Source organism: Microplitis mediator, chromosome 7, assembly GCF_029852145.1.
Source record: "Microplitis mediator isolate UGA2020A chromosome 7, iyMicMedi2.1, whole genome shotgun sequence".
In the NCBI taxonomy this organism is placed as follows: Eukaryota; Metazoa; Arthropoda; class Insecta; order Hymenoptera; family Braconidae; genus Microplitis; species Microplitis mediator.
Window position 1 is genome coordinate 7,913,147 of NC_079975.1, and position 17,741 is coordinate 7,930,887.

Genomic DNA, 17,741 nt, shown 5'->3' on the forward strand with positions numbered 1-17,741 from the left:
GATATTTTTGTAATCTTTTTTTTTTCAGAGTATTTTCTTTATTAAAATTTTTAAAATTTGTGACATTATTAAGCATCATTCCAAGAATATTCTGCTAAATTTTCATATAAAAATATTGAAAAATAAGCCAGTGGTAGTGGGGAGAGACAAGTCACCTTAAAAAAGTCTCGAAGGAATAAACGAAGTATTCATTTTGGAATTTCTGGTAAAGGTGCAATCAAAAATTCTGATTTTTGCCAAAAATTGTTCCTCTTGTTTAATTAAAAAATAAGTAGTTATTGAAAAAAAAAATCCTTCGTTCAAATCTAAGATATACTTATGTACTAAAAAAATCTTTTTGGTTCTTTGATTTCAGATGAGGCAGTCATGAGTTATCCTGCCTACATGGAGACTTTATTTTGAGGTGACTCGTCTCTCCCCACTACCACTCGTTTATTTTTCAATATTTTTTCATGAAAATTTAGCAGAATATTCTTGAAATGATGCTTAATAATGTCACAAATTTTCCGAATTTTAATAAAGAACATACTCTAAAAATATCCTCTTTTTCTGTATCTCAGACCCCTTTCCCTCTATAAGGAATAGTTTGGGGAAGCCTGCAATTTTCGGCTGACCAGCGGAACACCAAAAATCTAGATCCAGTAGATCCTTTACTTTTCATTTCGTTCCGCGAAAAACCTTCTGATCTTCAGGTATATGACAGCTTAGAACTCATGAGCTTTTAGGATAATATTGCCCCCCTCCGATCTTCACCGGTGGCATAAGAGGAAGAACGAACATTATTCCTGGTGGCATCAGAGCTCGGGATATGCCTTGATACTGCAGTGTTATTTGGATATCGCATTCTTCTAAAAGTATTCATTGGTCTTCTCAACGTATCACTTATCCGCTGAGCAGGTGGTTTTTTTGGGTTACTAGATGGCGTATGTACGGCGCAACATTTTATAAAAAGCCCCATAAAAATAATGAAAGCTATTCCCATTAATAAAACTGCCCACCAGTACTCCGTTACCCACTGGGCTACAGTCAAAAGCGTCTCTTTGTTAAAAAGAAGGTTTTTCAACCGAGCCAACGGACCTTCAGCATCAACAGCACGGCATTTAAGGAACACATCACAGTAGCCTTGAAAATTATCACAGGGAGAGCCTGGACGAAGGCTTATGCCGCCTTCTGGTAACCCAACATTCTGTGCGAATTCACTTGTGCTTTGGCAAGTCGACAAGTCCGTTCCATTTTGGCAGGCTAGTTCACATAGTTTTCTTTTATCAATATTAGGAATAATATTACTGGTCAAAAAGCACTCAGTTAGATTCCATATGAGACAAATTGACCCAGTGCATTCGCCATTTATGCAGAGCTGTGTCCCTTCATTGCATCGCGTCTTGTTAGCTCGAGGTAAAGACGGAGGGCACTCTGATGTCATACCATTGCATGTAGAATTGTAACTACACTCTGATTCCACTTTGCATTCCATTCTAGCAGACAACGGAATGAATTGACAAGTTTCGCTTGAGCAACAAGGACCCTGACTCGGACTGCACTGGGTCCCAACTCTTCGGCTGCATCCTTTCGCGGTCTCATTTTGACTCTTATCGTAATCAGATACCTGACGAGGGTAACAACATTTGTCCGTACACTCGACGTAATCATAACCGCAGTCGCATTCTTCACCTGCTTCGACTATTTTATTTCCACAGAACGCACCTGCGGATGCAGTGAAACAGTTGCGCTTCTGATTGCTTTCCATAGCATCGAGAACGTTACTGATGTTTCCGATACTGCACTTTGAAAATTTGCTATTATTTGGGCGATCGCCGCTGGTAGCTGAGGCAAACATTATGTAGTTTCCATGCAGGCCTCCAGGTCTACATTCTGGAGGAAAGTCGTGCGGTGACCCAAAGTTGTGCCCGATTTCATGAGCCAGAGTTAGTTGGGATACTTTTGGCGGAACCCGACTGTTATAATTAACGAAAGTTATGATTCCGGTATTCAATGACCTTTTGGTAGACTGGTACATCCCTTCAATGGTTTCAGTATAAGTTTTATATTTTTCGCATATTCCTCCAGATGCACCAGATGCGGATGCCACCCAGGCCAGTCCGAGTGTACCGCCAGTAAAATCTCGGTAAGTAAAAACGTATGCGAGACAAAAGTCTTCATGATTGCCCAGGGAATGTTGGTTCAAAAAATTACTGACATCAATATTTTCCATACAAAATACGTTGGGCTTTGACTCAAGCGGATGTGAACATGCGGTATCGTTATCAATCTTTATTCTTTGTACCTCAAATTTGATGTTCCGGTGTTCACTTTTACCATCAAATCTAGTGTCCCTGTAGATATAATTAACGGCAGTGACATGGTGAGCTATCAGAGACAGGATTTCTTCTCGTGTTTTCTCAGCGTCGCGTTGTAGATGTTCGGAAATATGCCGCCAAATAAATGGATCTGTTTGAATAAAGAGAGAACACGTGTTTCTGTTTTCTTCTTTAGGTCGAGTTGCTCGCGTGCTTCGACGATGGTTTAAAATGTTCGCTTCCTTGGTGTATTTGTGACTCGGGCTCTCCCATTTTTCACTGGATCCAATATTGCCGTTGGTATTTTTCGTAAAGTTTTTGTGCGGCACCGAAGCTGATGACTGATACGGAAATACAGTTTCTGCCGAATTCTGTACTTTCGACATCCACTCAGCGATTTCTTCAGTGATACCACAGCCCCTGGAATCTCCCTTTCTTATGTTCGCATACGGGTCGACGACATCGTTCTCGTGGTATATAACTGAATGTAACGATTCATTAATAGCATGATGAGGGAAATAATAGTGAGCTCTTTCAACAAACCAGGCACCCGAATTTGATGAAACGATTTTACCATGAAAAACCCCATCACTGATGCTACCAAAGACGTAACTGTTTGACTCCCCTACAAGATGTCCTTCGTAGATGTGTGACGAATCAATATCTTCGATTTCCCCGGAGGGGCCCTCGATCACGAGGTTGTCACTGAATGTACTCAGGTCTCTCTTGAGACGAATATGAAAATTTCTGCTGTGAGCATTGAACTTAATGCTGATGACATTGTTCTGGGTGACAGATCTTTTGGCACGCAGATGACTTTGGTGAATTTTTTCCGTGGAATATGACAGCGGCTCGTAATGACGGATGTATTCATTAAGATGACGGATACTTTCAATCCATGGTATGAATAATATCAAGTAAATTATCACCTGGAAGGCTTTATTTATCATTATATTAACTTTCATTTTTGAATATCGTTATATTTCACTTCACTACACTTTTAAATAAATAATATAATTAATTATACAGTTATATCATTAAATATATTTTATTATTATTTATCACAGTAAAATTATAAAATTATCAGTCAATTCGTCATACATTTTTAATTTTCATTATCGTAATCCACCAATTTTAATTTTTCACGTCGAATTCCCATTTTGGCGCACAAATTTAAAAAAAAAAGAACACAATTTATATATTAGAATTATTTATATTAATTTTATAAATATATCGATTACTATGGGGCCAGTCGCTGTCATATAGAAACAATATAAAGTATGACACATATCAAAATTACTCGGAGACCATTTACACAGACGTCAATTGCACTTTTTATTTTATTGCACTGATTTTATTATTATTTTATTAGTTTTATAAATATATTTATATCCGATTGGATTTATATATTTACATATAATTGTATTAATGTATTTTCATTTAATTACAATCAATGCAATATATTTATGTATTTAATTGCATCCGTGCAGTGTTTCTGTGTGAGGGGCCGACCTCTACCGTGTAAACAAACAAAGTTCAAAAAATACGGATTTAAAAATTCAAAATTTTAAATTATTTTTGAATTCACTGAATTGAAAACTAAAACTTGAGTAGGTTGGTATTTTTTGTAAACGTTTTTGAAAATTTATATAAACTTTTGTGATGTTTTAGAAAAAGTTTACTCCTGCATTTAAAGTTCGATTTTTGAACGTCGTGTGGCGCGAGTTCACTAGACCTTTCTCTTATAATGGACGAAACTATAGAACTATTCATGAAAAATCAGCTGTTTCTCCATAATTTTACTGTACTGATAAATAATTTGCTATAGAAATCAGGGAGCGACTGTCGTTCACGAGACAGAGATAATTTCTAAGTATCCTCTTATCTCTTTGTTTATATACACGCGCGCATGTAAATAAAAAGTAAACTAAAAAAAAATACTTTGTATTGACTATTAATTTCAAAAATTTATATCACTAAATTTTTATCTAAATGGAATTCATCAATAAATTAAAAAATGAGACACTGAATTTAAAAAAAAAACATAAATTGTTGCACAAATACATTAAATGTTCCCTTGTAAAATTTTGAATTTTTTAGGAAATTTTTTTTTTTGTAATTAAAATTCTCAATTGAATTTTAAATGGAGTCGTTATAAAAAATATTGTTTGACACTTATGATTAAAACGAGAAATTCGGTAACTTGGATTGTCATCACTCCTTAGGTTATGTTACATTATCACTTATATCCGTGTACTTACTCTCGTTGAGAATGCGTCATCCAAAAGTTGAGCGGCCGATTCAAACAAACTGCAAATCTACTCTGATGACAATTTCTATTTTAATTCGTAACAATTTTAAAAAAAAATAATGCGCAGAAAATCTAAAAATGATCTGGGGAAAATTTCTATGACCCTGAAGTTAGTAGACAATTAACAATTTTTGGATTTTTTTTTTTCAACAAATCAATTTAGAAAAAGAAAATGCACATGTAGAAAATTAAGAAAACTATAGATGCAATTTTTTTATAATTTAGTTTTAGAAACAAAACAATAAATTATAAGACGTCGGTTAACTATGATACTGAAGTTAGCCGACGTCCAATAATTTTTGGATTTTTTTTTAAACAATAAATTATAAAAACAAAAATATTTGAAAAAATTGCACCTATAGTTTTTAAAATTTTCTACATGTACATATGTTTATTTATATATTTTTTAAAAATTAAGTCATTGAAAAAAAACTTCGAAAATTTTAAACTGTCTGCTAACTTCGCGATCATGTCTAGCTTCAGTATCATAAAATTTCTGAGTTTAGGAAGTATTCAAAAAATTTTTAGAAAGTTACAAATTTTTTTAACGAAGACAAAATCATTTAAACAAATTTCTTGAAAATTATGTCAAAAATTTCAGATAAAATAAAATGAAAAAAATCAGCAAACTAAAAATTTTTGTTACAAAAACAAATAAATTTATTAAAAATTATCTTAAACCTGGAAATTTAAGCAAAAAATTTTTTAAACTTTCTTATTTACGTTTCAAAAAGTAATTATTTAAAATTTTCCCGGGAATTTAAATCTTCAGCCAATGCATCAATAATTTATTATTAAAGTGTACCAGAAAATGTTTTCAATTACACAGCTCGATAGCAGTAAATATCATGATATTTGTATTGTAACGAAATTGTATATGAATTTATATCAAATGATATGAGTAATTATTTATAAATTTATAAATAAAGTTCTTAGTAAATTTAAATTCGCTGAATCGTCTTGTCATTTCTACTCTATTACTTTTCACTCGTATAAATTTGCTGTAGATAACAAAGTAATTTAATTTTATCAATATTATTTACGACTCTATTATATAAAAATATATATGTACTACTATTACTGCTATTACATTTAAATAAATAAAATAATTCCCCAACAAACTATAAATTTTTATGACCATGATATTAAATATTATTGATGTGTAGATATACTAGCAATATTAATTTAAACCCGGTTTGAAAAACTGGCTCTTGTTGATAAAAAATAATAAAAATAAATAGTAAATATCTTTAAATGATTTTTTTTATTGTAAATACTCGTGTAATTACACAATTATAGGTGTTGGTTGAGGTGCATCTTTAGCAGTTTTAATTTCAGAGCTTGGTTGTTGATGAATGACCTCTTCTTTTGGTTCAACAACATTGACATTATCAGGCAATGGCTTCTTAGGTCCAATTTTGCCATTTGGATCCCATGGCAACATGATTTTAACTTTAATTCCTAACACTCCTTGTCTGAGGAGGACGTGACGAGTGGCGGTATCAACGTAATCGGCGGTTGGTTCACCAGAGTGAATCATCAAACCGTCGACGAATTTCATGCTCTTGGCACGTTGACCTCTCAATTTACCACTGACTACTACTTCGCATCCTTTAGCACCAGATTCCATGATGAAACGAAGGACACCATAGCAGGCTCTGAAATATAAATATAATTAGAATAAAAATAATTCATTTATTTATTTATAATAAATTTTAAAAAAATAGTACCTTCTGACAGCAAGACCTCCAATAAGCTTGTATCGGAGTGACTCAGCTTGAGCGATGGCGCAAAGACCACGGGTGGCAACTTTTTCAGCGTACAATTCAACAGTTTGATCTTTGAAGTTGAATCTTTTTTGAACGACAGAAGTCAATTCACGGATTCTACGTCCTTTTTCACCGAGAACACTCTGGGTGTGAGTTGCCATGAGAATAATCTCAGTACGAGTTGGGGTAACTCGTACTTCAACTCCGGAATAACCATCTTCGGCGAGCTCACGAGTCAAAAACTCGTTCAATTCAGCTTTGAAAACTCCATCTCCAACGAACTGTTGAAAAATAATTTTTGTTTATTTTTTTTATCAAATTTAAGTCACATCTTATAGACTTTTGGAATTTTCATGCTCCAATAAGTCATTTATACAAAACGGTCCTACAGAAAAAATAGATTTCTTGGCGCAAGAAAAATTTTCCATTATGAAATGAAAACAAAAATTTTATTAAGACGAGAAAAGATTTTTTGCGCCGAAAAATTTTTTCTCGCATCAAGAAAATTTTCGTTTTCAATTCATAATATAAAAAATTTCTCAGGGCTAGTAAAAGTTTTCTTGGCGCGAGTAAAAATTTTTAGCGCCAAGAAATCCTTTTTTTTCTGTGCAGAAATATAATTTTTAAATAAATTAATGGCTACTCAAAATCGGTAAATTTTTTTGGTGGGTCTCTAAATGCATGCAAGAAGTAAATCGAGTGGAAATGGAAAATAGAGTGAAAACTGAGCCCAATAATTAAACTGTATGACTGTTCATGTTTATTTCTTTTTTTTTGGATCATTTTTTATTTCTTTTTTTATTCGCACTGTGATGACGCGAATGAATTTTGCAAAATTTTGTAAATTGCGGAAAGCGTTAAATAAATAAATAAATAATCTAGGGCCGCCTAGTAAATTTTTTTAAACTCCAGACATAACAAATTAAAAACCCGGACATTCAACAAAAAATAGTTGCCTGGAGAATTTAAAAAAAACCAGGACATGTCCAATTAGACGGATGACAAATCTTACAATTATTATCACGTGCAAAAAAAACTACAAGCGTAACCTCAAAATTTGTTTATCGATACAAATCACAATTTAACTTAATCAATACTTCATGTAATTACGCAGTTTCATTACGTAATTTAATTAAATTCAATTAAAAATATGATCATGTTTATTGTTTTTTTAAATTATTTTTTAAATAACAAATAATAGTGACACATCAATCACTAACCGAAGACCGAGTAATTAATCACTTGTAATCCGAGTGTATAAACAAATTTTAATAACTTAATTATAAAAAAATTAAAGATTAACGTTTATTAATTATTTATTTAAAAGTATTTTTTAAAAAAATTCACTTAAAACTCCAATATTTTACAAACCTTGCGTTTTTTCGAGATCGACCGTACAGCCGCCATTGTGTAGAAAGAAAGGGCGAGATCGTTCACTCTAGACCTCGAAATTCTACTAAACGACGGAAGTTGTGGAATCTAGAGACATTTTCACAACTAATTTGAATATAAATTTATAAATACATCTACTTTATTATTACTTTAAATTGTTTCAAATATTTACTCAATTTAATTAGCAATGATTACGATATTACTTTCAAAACTTAAACTATTTTTATTAAATATAATTATTGGAAACAGATTAAACGTAAAGTGGCGCGAAAAGTAACCAATCAAAAATTATATTTCAAATTAATGTTTAAATGCATAAAAAATAACTTTACACGTCTAGTTTATGGAAATTAAAGGGGTAACTTACTCTGTAAAATATTTTTAAACATGAATTGAACATAAAATGTATTGAATTCGAATAAAAAAAATTTTACTCAATAGAATTTTTTTTTTATTTTAAACAAGTCAAAGTTCGGTGTCAAAAATAAAAATTAACGAGTCTATGACTTAAGTTTGAGCAAAATCTTATTTTCACTGTAAGAAATTTTATGATATTGAAATTAGCCGACGTCTAATAATTTTCGGAATTTTTTCAAAATGATAAATTAAAAAAAAAATAATTAAAAAAATTATACCTATAGTTTTTTTCATTTTTTATTTGTGCATACTTCTGGTTTGTGTTTTTTTTTTGTAATGCACTTGTTAAAAAAAATCCGGAAATTGTTAATTGTCTGTTAATTTCAGGATGATAAAATTTTAAAGAAACTGAAGTTAGCCGACGTCTTATCATTTTTGGATTTTTTTAAAAACTGTAAATCATAAAAAAGCTGCGTTTTTAGTTTTTTTAATTTTGTAAGAGCGCATTACTAAATGTGCTGCAATTCAGCAGCAGACCGTGCAAGTGCAGCGTAGTAGCAACACGATTTTTGCGGTAACTTTTACGTGTTTTTTTTTTTTTTTTAAATATTTCTATCATATTCTGCCGCCATTTCATTTAGACTCACGACTTTCAATTTTTCTCCCATTGCTAATAAGTCATTTTTCGAATATTTAGATTTACCGCGCAAGTTATAAGAATAATTATTAAATTATTGATGAAAATAAAAAATTTCAAGAATACTTTTCAGTCTAATTAATATAATTATTGACACAAATGAATTTTAATAAAATTATTAAATTTCAATCTTGAAATTTCGAACCAAGAAAGCGCTACTGCGTGTCGCTGTATTCGACGTTCAAATTTTTGATAAAATGGGGGCGGTCGAATGATTGAAAATTCGATTGTTTTGTATCAACTGGCGGTCCAATAGCAGCAGTCAGTATCATCGACAACGGCAGTAGAAGTCCAGATCCTTCTTTACGTTTAAATTGAAGTACAGTATTGCGGTTAATTCGCGGAATTATCCATAAAATTTATTACTCATAGTAATTGTTTAATTAAAATGTGGAGTGTTTGTAAAATTTAAATTGTGCAAAGTGTCTGTGGTGTCGTTAAGTGTTGAGTGTTCAGTGCTAGTGTAAAGTGTTGCGAATTGCTGATGCTGATAACTTCCAAGTTCCTGAGCAAAATCATCTGGCATCGTCTGGTGGGAAATAGCAGTTAAGTGACGTTTTTTTAGCTGCAATGCACTTGGAGCAATTTAAATTAAATCTCCAAGTGTATTAGGACACCCTTCTGCATATTATTTCCCCACCAAGGTTTGTTCAAACACTCGCGTGTTTCTTTTTTTAATTTTTTAAATATTTTTCTATCATATTCTGCCGCCCTTTTATTTTAACGTACGATTTTTAATTTTTCTCCCATTTCTTATAATTTATTTTTCAAATATACGCTACAATTACTCGCAGAAAATTTCAGAATGTACCCTAAATGTGCATATTTTTAGTTTCATTTTATTTTTTAAATTGATTTGTTGGAAAAAAATCGGAAAATTGTTATTTGTCTACTAACTTCAGGATCATAAATTTTTTTTTAAATTAAAAAAAAAATGACTTGAAGTAAACAAATTCAAATCAGGTATAAATATAGTTATAGATGAACTTACTTATATACTTTATTTTTACATGACTTTAGATTTCCAAGTCATTGATGCCTTAAGGGGGTATTTTGATCTAGAAATTAAAATAAACGCGTTTTGCTCGTACGATTGTTTTCGATACAGGACATGATATCCCTGATTAACAGAAACGTTCAATTTTACTACAATATAGATATACATTAATTATTGAGTGAATCGTTTTGTTTAATCAGGGATCAGTTCTAATGTACCGATTTTACCTGAAATTTGGCACAGACCCTCTTAATACTATTAAAATTTATCCGGCGTAGGCATTTTAAGAAAATTTTTTACTATTTTTTAAAAATGTAGTGATAGATTTAGATTCAGAAACAGTTATTTTATTAAGTTCTTATATATTTTGTATAAAATTAATATATTCATAATTTTATAAAAAACTTACTTATTACAAATAAAAAAATATAAGTAGTTGCCAATATAAAATAATAAATAAAATATTTTTCATGATAACATCAACTCATACAGTTTAAAAATTAGTGTTAAATTTAACACAAATCACATGTCCCAAATGGTCCACTCAATTATTGTGTTAATTTAACACATTTTACTTGTGTCAAACAATAATACAGGGTTAAAATTTGTTGAGATCAGATAACACATTCAACTTTAGTTAAATTTACGCTTGATGGTGTCAAATAATTGACACAAAATATTTAACCACTGAATTTTTATGCACAAAGACACAAAATTTTAAACTGGTTATGAACAGAAAATATTTTTAAAAATTTTATAAAAATCTACGTGACTTATGTCAAGTATGTGTTTGATATTTTATGTATTTTTTTATGATCATTATTAACAATATCGCAATTACATGAACATGATTATTTCGAAATTTATTTCAAATAAAAAATTTTTATTTAAAAGATTATATACCTGAAGATCGGAAGGTTTTTCGCGGAACGAAAATAAGAAAAAAAGAAATGAAAAGACAGGCCACCCCCCAACTACCCCTTAAGTCGCCTTTAGACACAAATTTCATGAATTATTTTCATCTTCGTTGCGTGAAAAGCGTTCCGATCTTCAGTTAAATAAAAGATTTTAGTATAATATTTTATGTATAACATTTCTATTAATATTTAAAGTTGAAGAACAATCAGAAGATTGAGAATAAAAAATATTTTAAGGGCTGGCACACAGTAAAAAATTTTTGTATTTGTGTAAAAATTATATGTTAAATACTTAACATTTTTGTGTATTAATTTAACATACTGCGTTTTCGGTGTAAAAAAGATTCGTTTGAAAAAAATTCAAAAACGTTCGATATGTGAAACTTCTAAACTTGAGACAGATTTGAATTTTTATAATTTTGATCGTAAAAAAAAAGTTTACCAAAGAATTTAACTTTTCTAATTACATCTTAAATAATTATGCCACTCGAATGATTAAAATTTCACGAAAAAGTTTGTCTTGGACTTTTTTTCGTAAGCTATAAAAACTGCAGTAACAATTAATTGATAACTTAAAAGAAAAGTAAAATTCAAAAATTCAGTTCGTATGGCCCAGCCTTAAAAGAACAAGTAGTCATTTTTTTTCGGAACTTTATATTATATAATAATAGACGTATTCAAATATCTAATCAAACTCGTTAAAAAAATTAAATTATCTCATAATATCTACCGGGAAATTCAAATTTATAAATGAAAGTTTTCCAATATTTAAATATTATTGATCTTTACAAGTAATTTATACATATGTATTATCTCTTAAAAAACATTAACGGAGTTAATATTTTTTAAGACGATAATTAAATCAGTGAAAATTTTACCGTGTAGATTTAAAAATTTTAAATTTATCCTAAAATTTATAAAATTGTTCGCTTTATCTTTAAAATTAACTTTTATTTTTATTACTGAAGATCCAATGTTGATCACCTCATATCCTTCGAAGGAAACGCATGTACAATATCCCAACTAATTGATGTAGCGTCAGACTTCATACATAAGTCCATTATTATTTGTGCGTATTTATTTGCTCGTTTCACTCCTAAGCATGTACCGGTAGCAATGTTGTAGATGGGAGTACCAGTCTAAAATATAAAAGTTTTAATTAAAGCAAAATAAAAATAAAAATTTTATAGGAAATTTTCATGGAAATGGATATGATTTTCTATGATTATATTATCTACTATCATAGCATTCTTAGCAACAGTAAATATTTATTTTAGTTCAATCGTTTATTTGAAAAACCTCATAAGTCAAGAAAACAAAATTTTTCAGGAAACACAAAAAACATTTTTTTGGAAAAACTTGATATTTAAATAATAAATGAATAATTGAATACAATAATGTTAGCGCCTCTGAAAAAGATTCCAACAAGAAAAATTTAATTTTTTAACTGAAACTACTTAAAAAAATTACTTAAAGTTGATTGACTTATGGGGTTTCTCAACCAAACGGAAAAAAAAAGTTATAAAATCATTGTTTTTTTAGATGTTTCCACTCAAATCATATATTACACTGATAAAATGAAGTATTAAATATGTATTTGAACTCTGAAACTCAGAAATTACAAAAAATTACAATTAATTTAAACATTTTAATTAGTCATATAACAGTCAACAATAAAACAACATTTGAAATTAATTTCCCAAAAAAGCGTGAATTTTAAATAAAAAAAAAAAAAAAATTATTTCTGTAAAACTAAAACTGCATATGTTTATTTAGTCATTGACTTATGGGGTTTCTCAATTAAATGAAATTGCTGTCACCCCGTTAATTTTTTTTTAACGCTGATTTGATGCAAATTTTGATTGATTTCTATGGAGGGACATCCAAAGAACCCAAAAAATGCAAAAAACCCAATTTCGTAAGAAACATGACTTATGGGGTTTCTCAAATAAACGATTCAGTTGTTGAAAATATTAATTTATTTAATGCCGTAAGAAGGATCGGTGAAGTTGAATTTGATATTTGCTATTTGCTACTTGCTATTTGCTATTCCTGGTTTCCATTCCTACTTAAATTTATTTACTTGAATAAATATTGACTGTAAATACTTAATATACTCACTGTTCCTTTATGATGCCATTCTTGATTTCCTCCCATTTCATGGCATTTTCCAAGTTTCGGAATCTTCCCACTACCTTCTAGACACAACATTTGTCCCAGGATCAATTCATTTTTATCCGTTTCATACCACATCTGCAACAGCAATATTATTAATTAAACAAAATGTTTTTTAAAAATATAAATATAAATAATTAAATAAAATTACTTGAGACTTAGCACGTAAACAAGGTACTAGTATTAATTTAGAACCTTTCGTCTTAATATCTTTTTCACTTTGAATACAAAGTCCAGAATTAGTTAATCTTATTTGATACTGAGCAGTATAATTTCTTATTCTTAAATGCCATGGCTGTATAGGTTGTTGATTAGCATTACTCCATTTTTCTTTTAAACTCTGCTTATTACCATCCGGAAGTGACAGTTCTGGATAAACTGTTTCTAAATACCAAGCAAAATCTTTACATTTTAATCGGTCACGTAAAGCCAAACGATCTGAAATGTCACCGTAGTCAACTACTTGGATATTTTTTAAAAAATATTCTTTATATTTGTCCATCCAAACGTAAGCAACACGCAGTGAATTTTTCAACATCGTGTCTACCTCACGATCATTACCATAAGGTCGTCGTCGTCTAAACACATGACCAACTCTTGAACAAGGTATCAATTCAATGCTGCCTCCACACATCCATATTCTGAATGATATTTCTAAATTTTCTCCTCCCCATGTGTCCATTCCTGCATCATATTCCCCCATTTCAATGAAATATTTTCTGTCAATTGCAAATAATCCACCGGCCATCGTTGGTGACTTAATGGGTCTTACAAAATCTTGGTCGTTATTTAAGTCACTTTTTGGTACATTGTCCCATTTGAAATGCAGCCCCCAATTAAAACCTCCTCTGACCAGCGGACTTGCTGTGTATTGAAATGTATCGGAATTAATAATATCGATAACTGGCATTGGCAAAATTGTTTTTGACTCGGCAATCCTTGAAAGTAATGGCTCAATCCACATTTTATTTACTTCGATATGACTATCCAAGAAAATAAGTACGTCACCTGTTGCTTTTCTCGCTCCAAATATTTTAGCTCTTATAAGTCCTTCTCTTTTTTCTGTTTTATATAATTTTACTTTGCCTGAAAAATTATCATTTACGTACTTGTTTATTTTATTGTGTAATTCATCACTGTCACTGTAATCGTCGACCAAAATAATCTCATGTAAAAGATTTTCTGGTGTTCTATTAGTAATAGAATGCAGTGTTCTCAATAAAGTCATGTAGTGTTCGTTATAGAAACAAATTACAATACTGGCATTGGGTAATTTATTTGAGTACTTTATTGATGAGCAAAGTTTATTTCGAGTGTCTGGTATTATTCTATTTATTCCAATATTGTCTGATACTAAACCATTGAAAGCGTATTTTTTGTAGCCATCGTCTCTTTTTTTTTGATCATCTATATTTCGTACTAAGCCTAATTCGTCGAGACCTAAATTCAAATAAAACATTTTTAATTAGAAATGGAAAAATAAAACGAATTAAATGTAATAATAAAAGGAATGATACTGAAGTTAGTCGGAATATGATAACTTTTGAATTTTTTTAAAAACGATAAATTATAAAAACAAAAATTTATAAAAATTGCACCTATAGTTTACGACGTCTTTTTGAAGGCGTATTCAAGAAGTCTTATAATAACTTCTTAAAGGTGTAATTTTTAAGAACTCTTGATTAAAAGTTCTTGAAGACTCCATAAAAAAAAGACGTCAGTTTTGTGACGACTAAATGTATTATTTTTTTTAACTTCTTTATGAAGTCAAAATGAGTAGCTCTTTAAGACATCATGGTAAATTCATACTGAAGTCTTATTTGCGAAGTCAGAAAAAAGAACTCTTTTTAAAGACGTCTTACTGAGTTCACTAGGTCGCTCATTCGACATCTTGAGAGCTGCTTAAAGACTTCTTTAAGATGATGATGGGACATCGAAATCATAAGTAGGAACTCATTCAGAACTTATCAAGACGTCATTTTGCTATCTGGGCATATGAATTTGGCATGATGTCAATTCCCATAGGAACCTATGTGAGAATCTATATCGAGGTCTGTGCTGGATTTCTATAAAAAACCATATGGGAATCCATCCGAAAACGCCATGTGAGAACCCACATAGGAATCTAAGCTGGATTCCCATATAGTTCTTTCTGATAGAGTTTCCATCCGTGCAGCCAGATCGTGCGATATTTTTACCCCCTTGTACCATTACACTCCATGATATTTTACCACGAGAAGGGGTAAAAATATCGCAAGATCTGGTTGCACTGGTTTTCATTCTGGTTATGGCCGGACGGCACTTTTTTTTGTAATTGATTTGTTGAAAAAAAATCCGAAAATTGATAATTATCTGCTAACTTCAGGATCATTAAAAATAAATTATTTATTAAATTAATTAAAAAAAAAATACCATATTCTAATCCCATTGCTGATTTAATTGGTACTGGTTGTAATTGTTGAATAAGTTTATCACTATTTTTTTTTATACCAACTCTTCCATCACCAATACTATGGATTATTTTTTGCTTAAATACTGATTCTTCAAGTGGAATTGTGTATTCCGAAACCAACATCGTAGGATTTACTACATTTGAATTTTGAGTTAATTTTGAATAAAGATAGAGACTGAACGCCCATGTTATTGATGCGATTATAATTCCCGAGATAAACGATGCGTATCTGGTTGAAATCATCTGAAAAAAATAATTTTAAATATATATTACATTATTTAATAAATAATTATTGAATATTTATAATAATAAAAAAATTTTTAATTATTTTTTTTTAATTTTGACATCTGTTAAAATTTAATAAAAAAACGTATTAAATAAATAAATTAATTAATTTCAATTTTTTATACATAATTATTTTTAATCAGAAATAATATTTTACCTGAATTAAATAATTTTGTATTTATAAATAACACTCAATAATACAGTAGTGTATAGTAGAGCACGTGCACCTAAATAGCCCCTGTGGCCTAATGGATAAGGCATCGGTCTCCTAAACCGGGGATTGTGGGTTCGAGTCCCACCAGGGGTAAGCTCATTTTTTTATATGCTTATAAATATTATTATTACTTAAAAATGTTAATTATCTTAATTACAACTCAAATTTAACAAATAATAATAATAATTTTTTTTTTTTTTTAATTCAAAATATATATCTTTGTTAAAACATTTATATTTGTTTTGATCAGTAGTTGTAATTTTCAGCAGATTGTATTTCATTCAAAAAATTTAAAAAATATTTTTAACTTTTATTTAAATTTTAGCATCGAAAATTTTTTTCTTTCGATTTAACTAATTGTAAGTAAAATATTTATAATTAAAAACTTCTTGATAATTATATTTAAAATATTGATTATGTAAAACTTAGCATACATTTTTTAAAAATTGATTACTAAATACATTTTACATTACATATATTTTATCAGTCGACTTTATCTACGATACTGAAATTAGCATGAGTGGGAATGTAGCAGACATCAGACGAATTTAAAATTATAAATAAATAGAGTAAATAATTTAAAAAATAATATTTATAAAAAATGCACTTATTAATTTTTAAATTTTTTAAATGCGTATTTTTTAAAAATTTAATTTTATTAATTATTTACTCTTTTTATTAATAATTTTAAATTTATCCGATGTCTGCTACATTGACACTCAAAAATTAGCCGCGGTCTAATAATTTTTAGATTTTTTTAAAAACGATAAATTATAAAAAAAATAATATTCGAAAAAATTGCACCTATAGTTTTTTTAATTTTCTAGATGTCTATTTTTTTAGTTTTTTTTTTTTTTAATTAAACTGTTAAAAAAAAATTCGAAAATTTTTAATTGTCTACTAACTTCAGGATCATCATTTATTTCGCCCATTTATTATTATTTGACAAAAATTAAAGGCACATCCGATCGAAATCGATAAAAAAATTTTATTTGCATATAAAGTTGTAATAATAAAAAATTATTAAATAATTCATAACGAAAAAAAATAAAAATTCACAATTTCAAATTTTATTAAATAAGTATTGAGATATCATAGTAAAATTTATTAAACTTTAAAAAATGGTATATTTTTTTAAAAATATAATGCATATATTTTTGAACGAAATATTCAATTTATAAAATTTAAATTATTAATTTTAAATATAAATTGCAAACATAATTAATAAATTTGTTATTCGAATATTGTAGATACTTTATATTTTGATACATAAACTTAATTTTAGTAAAGACATAAATTATATATTCATACCTTGAAAAAATAATGATATAGAAAAAAGTATGAATTATTTTCATTTTTTTTTCTAAGAAAACATATTTTTAAATTAAAACATAACTACATAAAAATTTTACAATACTGTTTATTTACGTTATTTTTATGAACAGCTGATCGTGTTCTCTGCATCATGCGTAAATAGTCCTGCCAAAGCTAAGTTGTCTCAGTACCCGTTCCATTCTCATGAATTACCCGATTTTACCCGACAGAGAGTTAAGTTTACCCGAACGTTCCCCACTCTTTAAAAACTCTGTTGTCGACAAATGAAAGGGTTCAATTTTCGCGCGAAATTTAAAAAAAAACCTTTTAGAATATTTTTTTTAATATAGTTAAAAAAAATAAACTTTTAATTATTCAAATAAACAAGACATGAAATAAATAACTATAGGCACTATTTTTTAATTATTTTTTTTAACTTCCCGCTAAGAAAATTGTAAATTTTCAAAAATTCGGGAAGTTATTGTTTTCACCCCGATTTTCGAAAATCGAATTTTCATCAGATGTCAACGTTTTGAGGTCCTAAGAAGCTATTCTGACTATTTT

The 17,741-nt window shown here is 29.2% G+C and overlaps 3 protein-coding genes and 1 non-coding gene across 5 annotated transcripts; 1 reads left to right on the forward strand and 3 right to left on the reverse strand.

Moving 5' to 3' along the window:
- Positions 1–275: 275 nt before the first annotated feature.
- LOC130670950 (disintegrin and metalloproteinase domain-containing protein 10) lies at positions 276–4,494 on the reverse strand. The gene has a single exon (XM_057474594.1). The coding sequence runs from the start codon at positions 3,260–3,262 to the stop codon at positions 722–724; it is 2,541 nt and encodes an 846-aa protein (XP_057330577.1). The 5' UTR covers positions 3,263–4,494; the 3' UTR covers positions 276–721.
- Positions 4,495–5,853: 1,359 nt separating this feature from the next.
- LOC130670951 (40S ribosomal protein S3) lies at positions 5,854–7,906 on the reverse strand. The gene is made up of 3 exons (XM_057474595.1): positions 7,749–7,906; positions 6,339–6,658; positions 5,854–6,266 (listed from the first exon to the last, which is right to left on the reverse strand). Exons 1-3 carry the CDS (start codon positions 7,782–7,784, stop codon positions 5,894–5,896), a joined length of 729 nt encoding a protein of 242 aa, XP_057330578.1. The 5' UTR covers positions 7,785–7,906; the 3' UTR covers positions 5,854–5,893.
- Positions 7,907–10,145: 2,239 nt separating this feature from the next.
- On the reverse strand, positions 10,146–17,354 carry LOC130671618 (polypeptide N-acetylgalactosaminyltransferase 35A). Of its 2 annotated transcripts, none has more exons than XM_057475623.1 (5): positions 17,292–17,354; positions 15,325–15,607; positions 13,064–14,352; positions 12,859–12,990; positions 10,146–11,876 (listed from the first exon to the last, which is right to left on the reverse strand). In XM_057475623.1, the coding sequence occupies exons 1-5, from the start codon at positions 17,328–17,330 to the stop codon at positions 11,718–11,720; spliced, it is 1,902 nt and encodes a 633-aa protein (XP_057331606.1). In that variant the 5' UTR covers positions 17,331–17,354; the 3' UTR covers positions 10,146–11,717. The 2 variants fall into 2 exon arrangements, with proteins under 2 accessions (XP_057331606.1, XP_057331607.1); XM_057475624.1 differs by having other exon boundaries at positions 17,175–17,348.
- Trnar-ccu (transfer RNA arginine (anticodon CCU)) lies at positions 15,884–15,956 on the forward strand. The gene has a single exon. It is a non-coding gene; the product is annotated as a tRNA-Arg (tRNA).
- Positions 17,355–17,741: the final 387 nt, after the last annotated feature.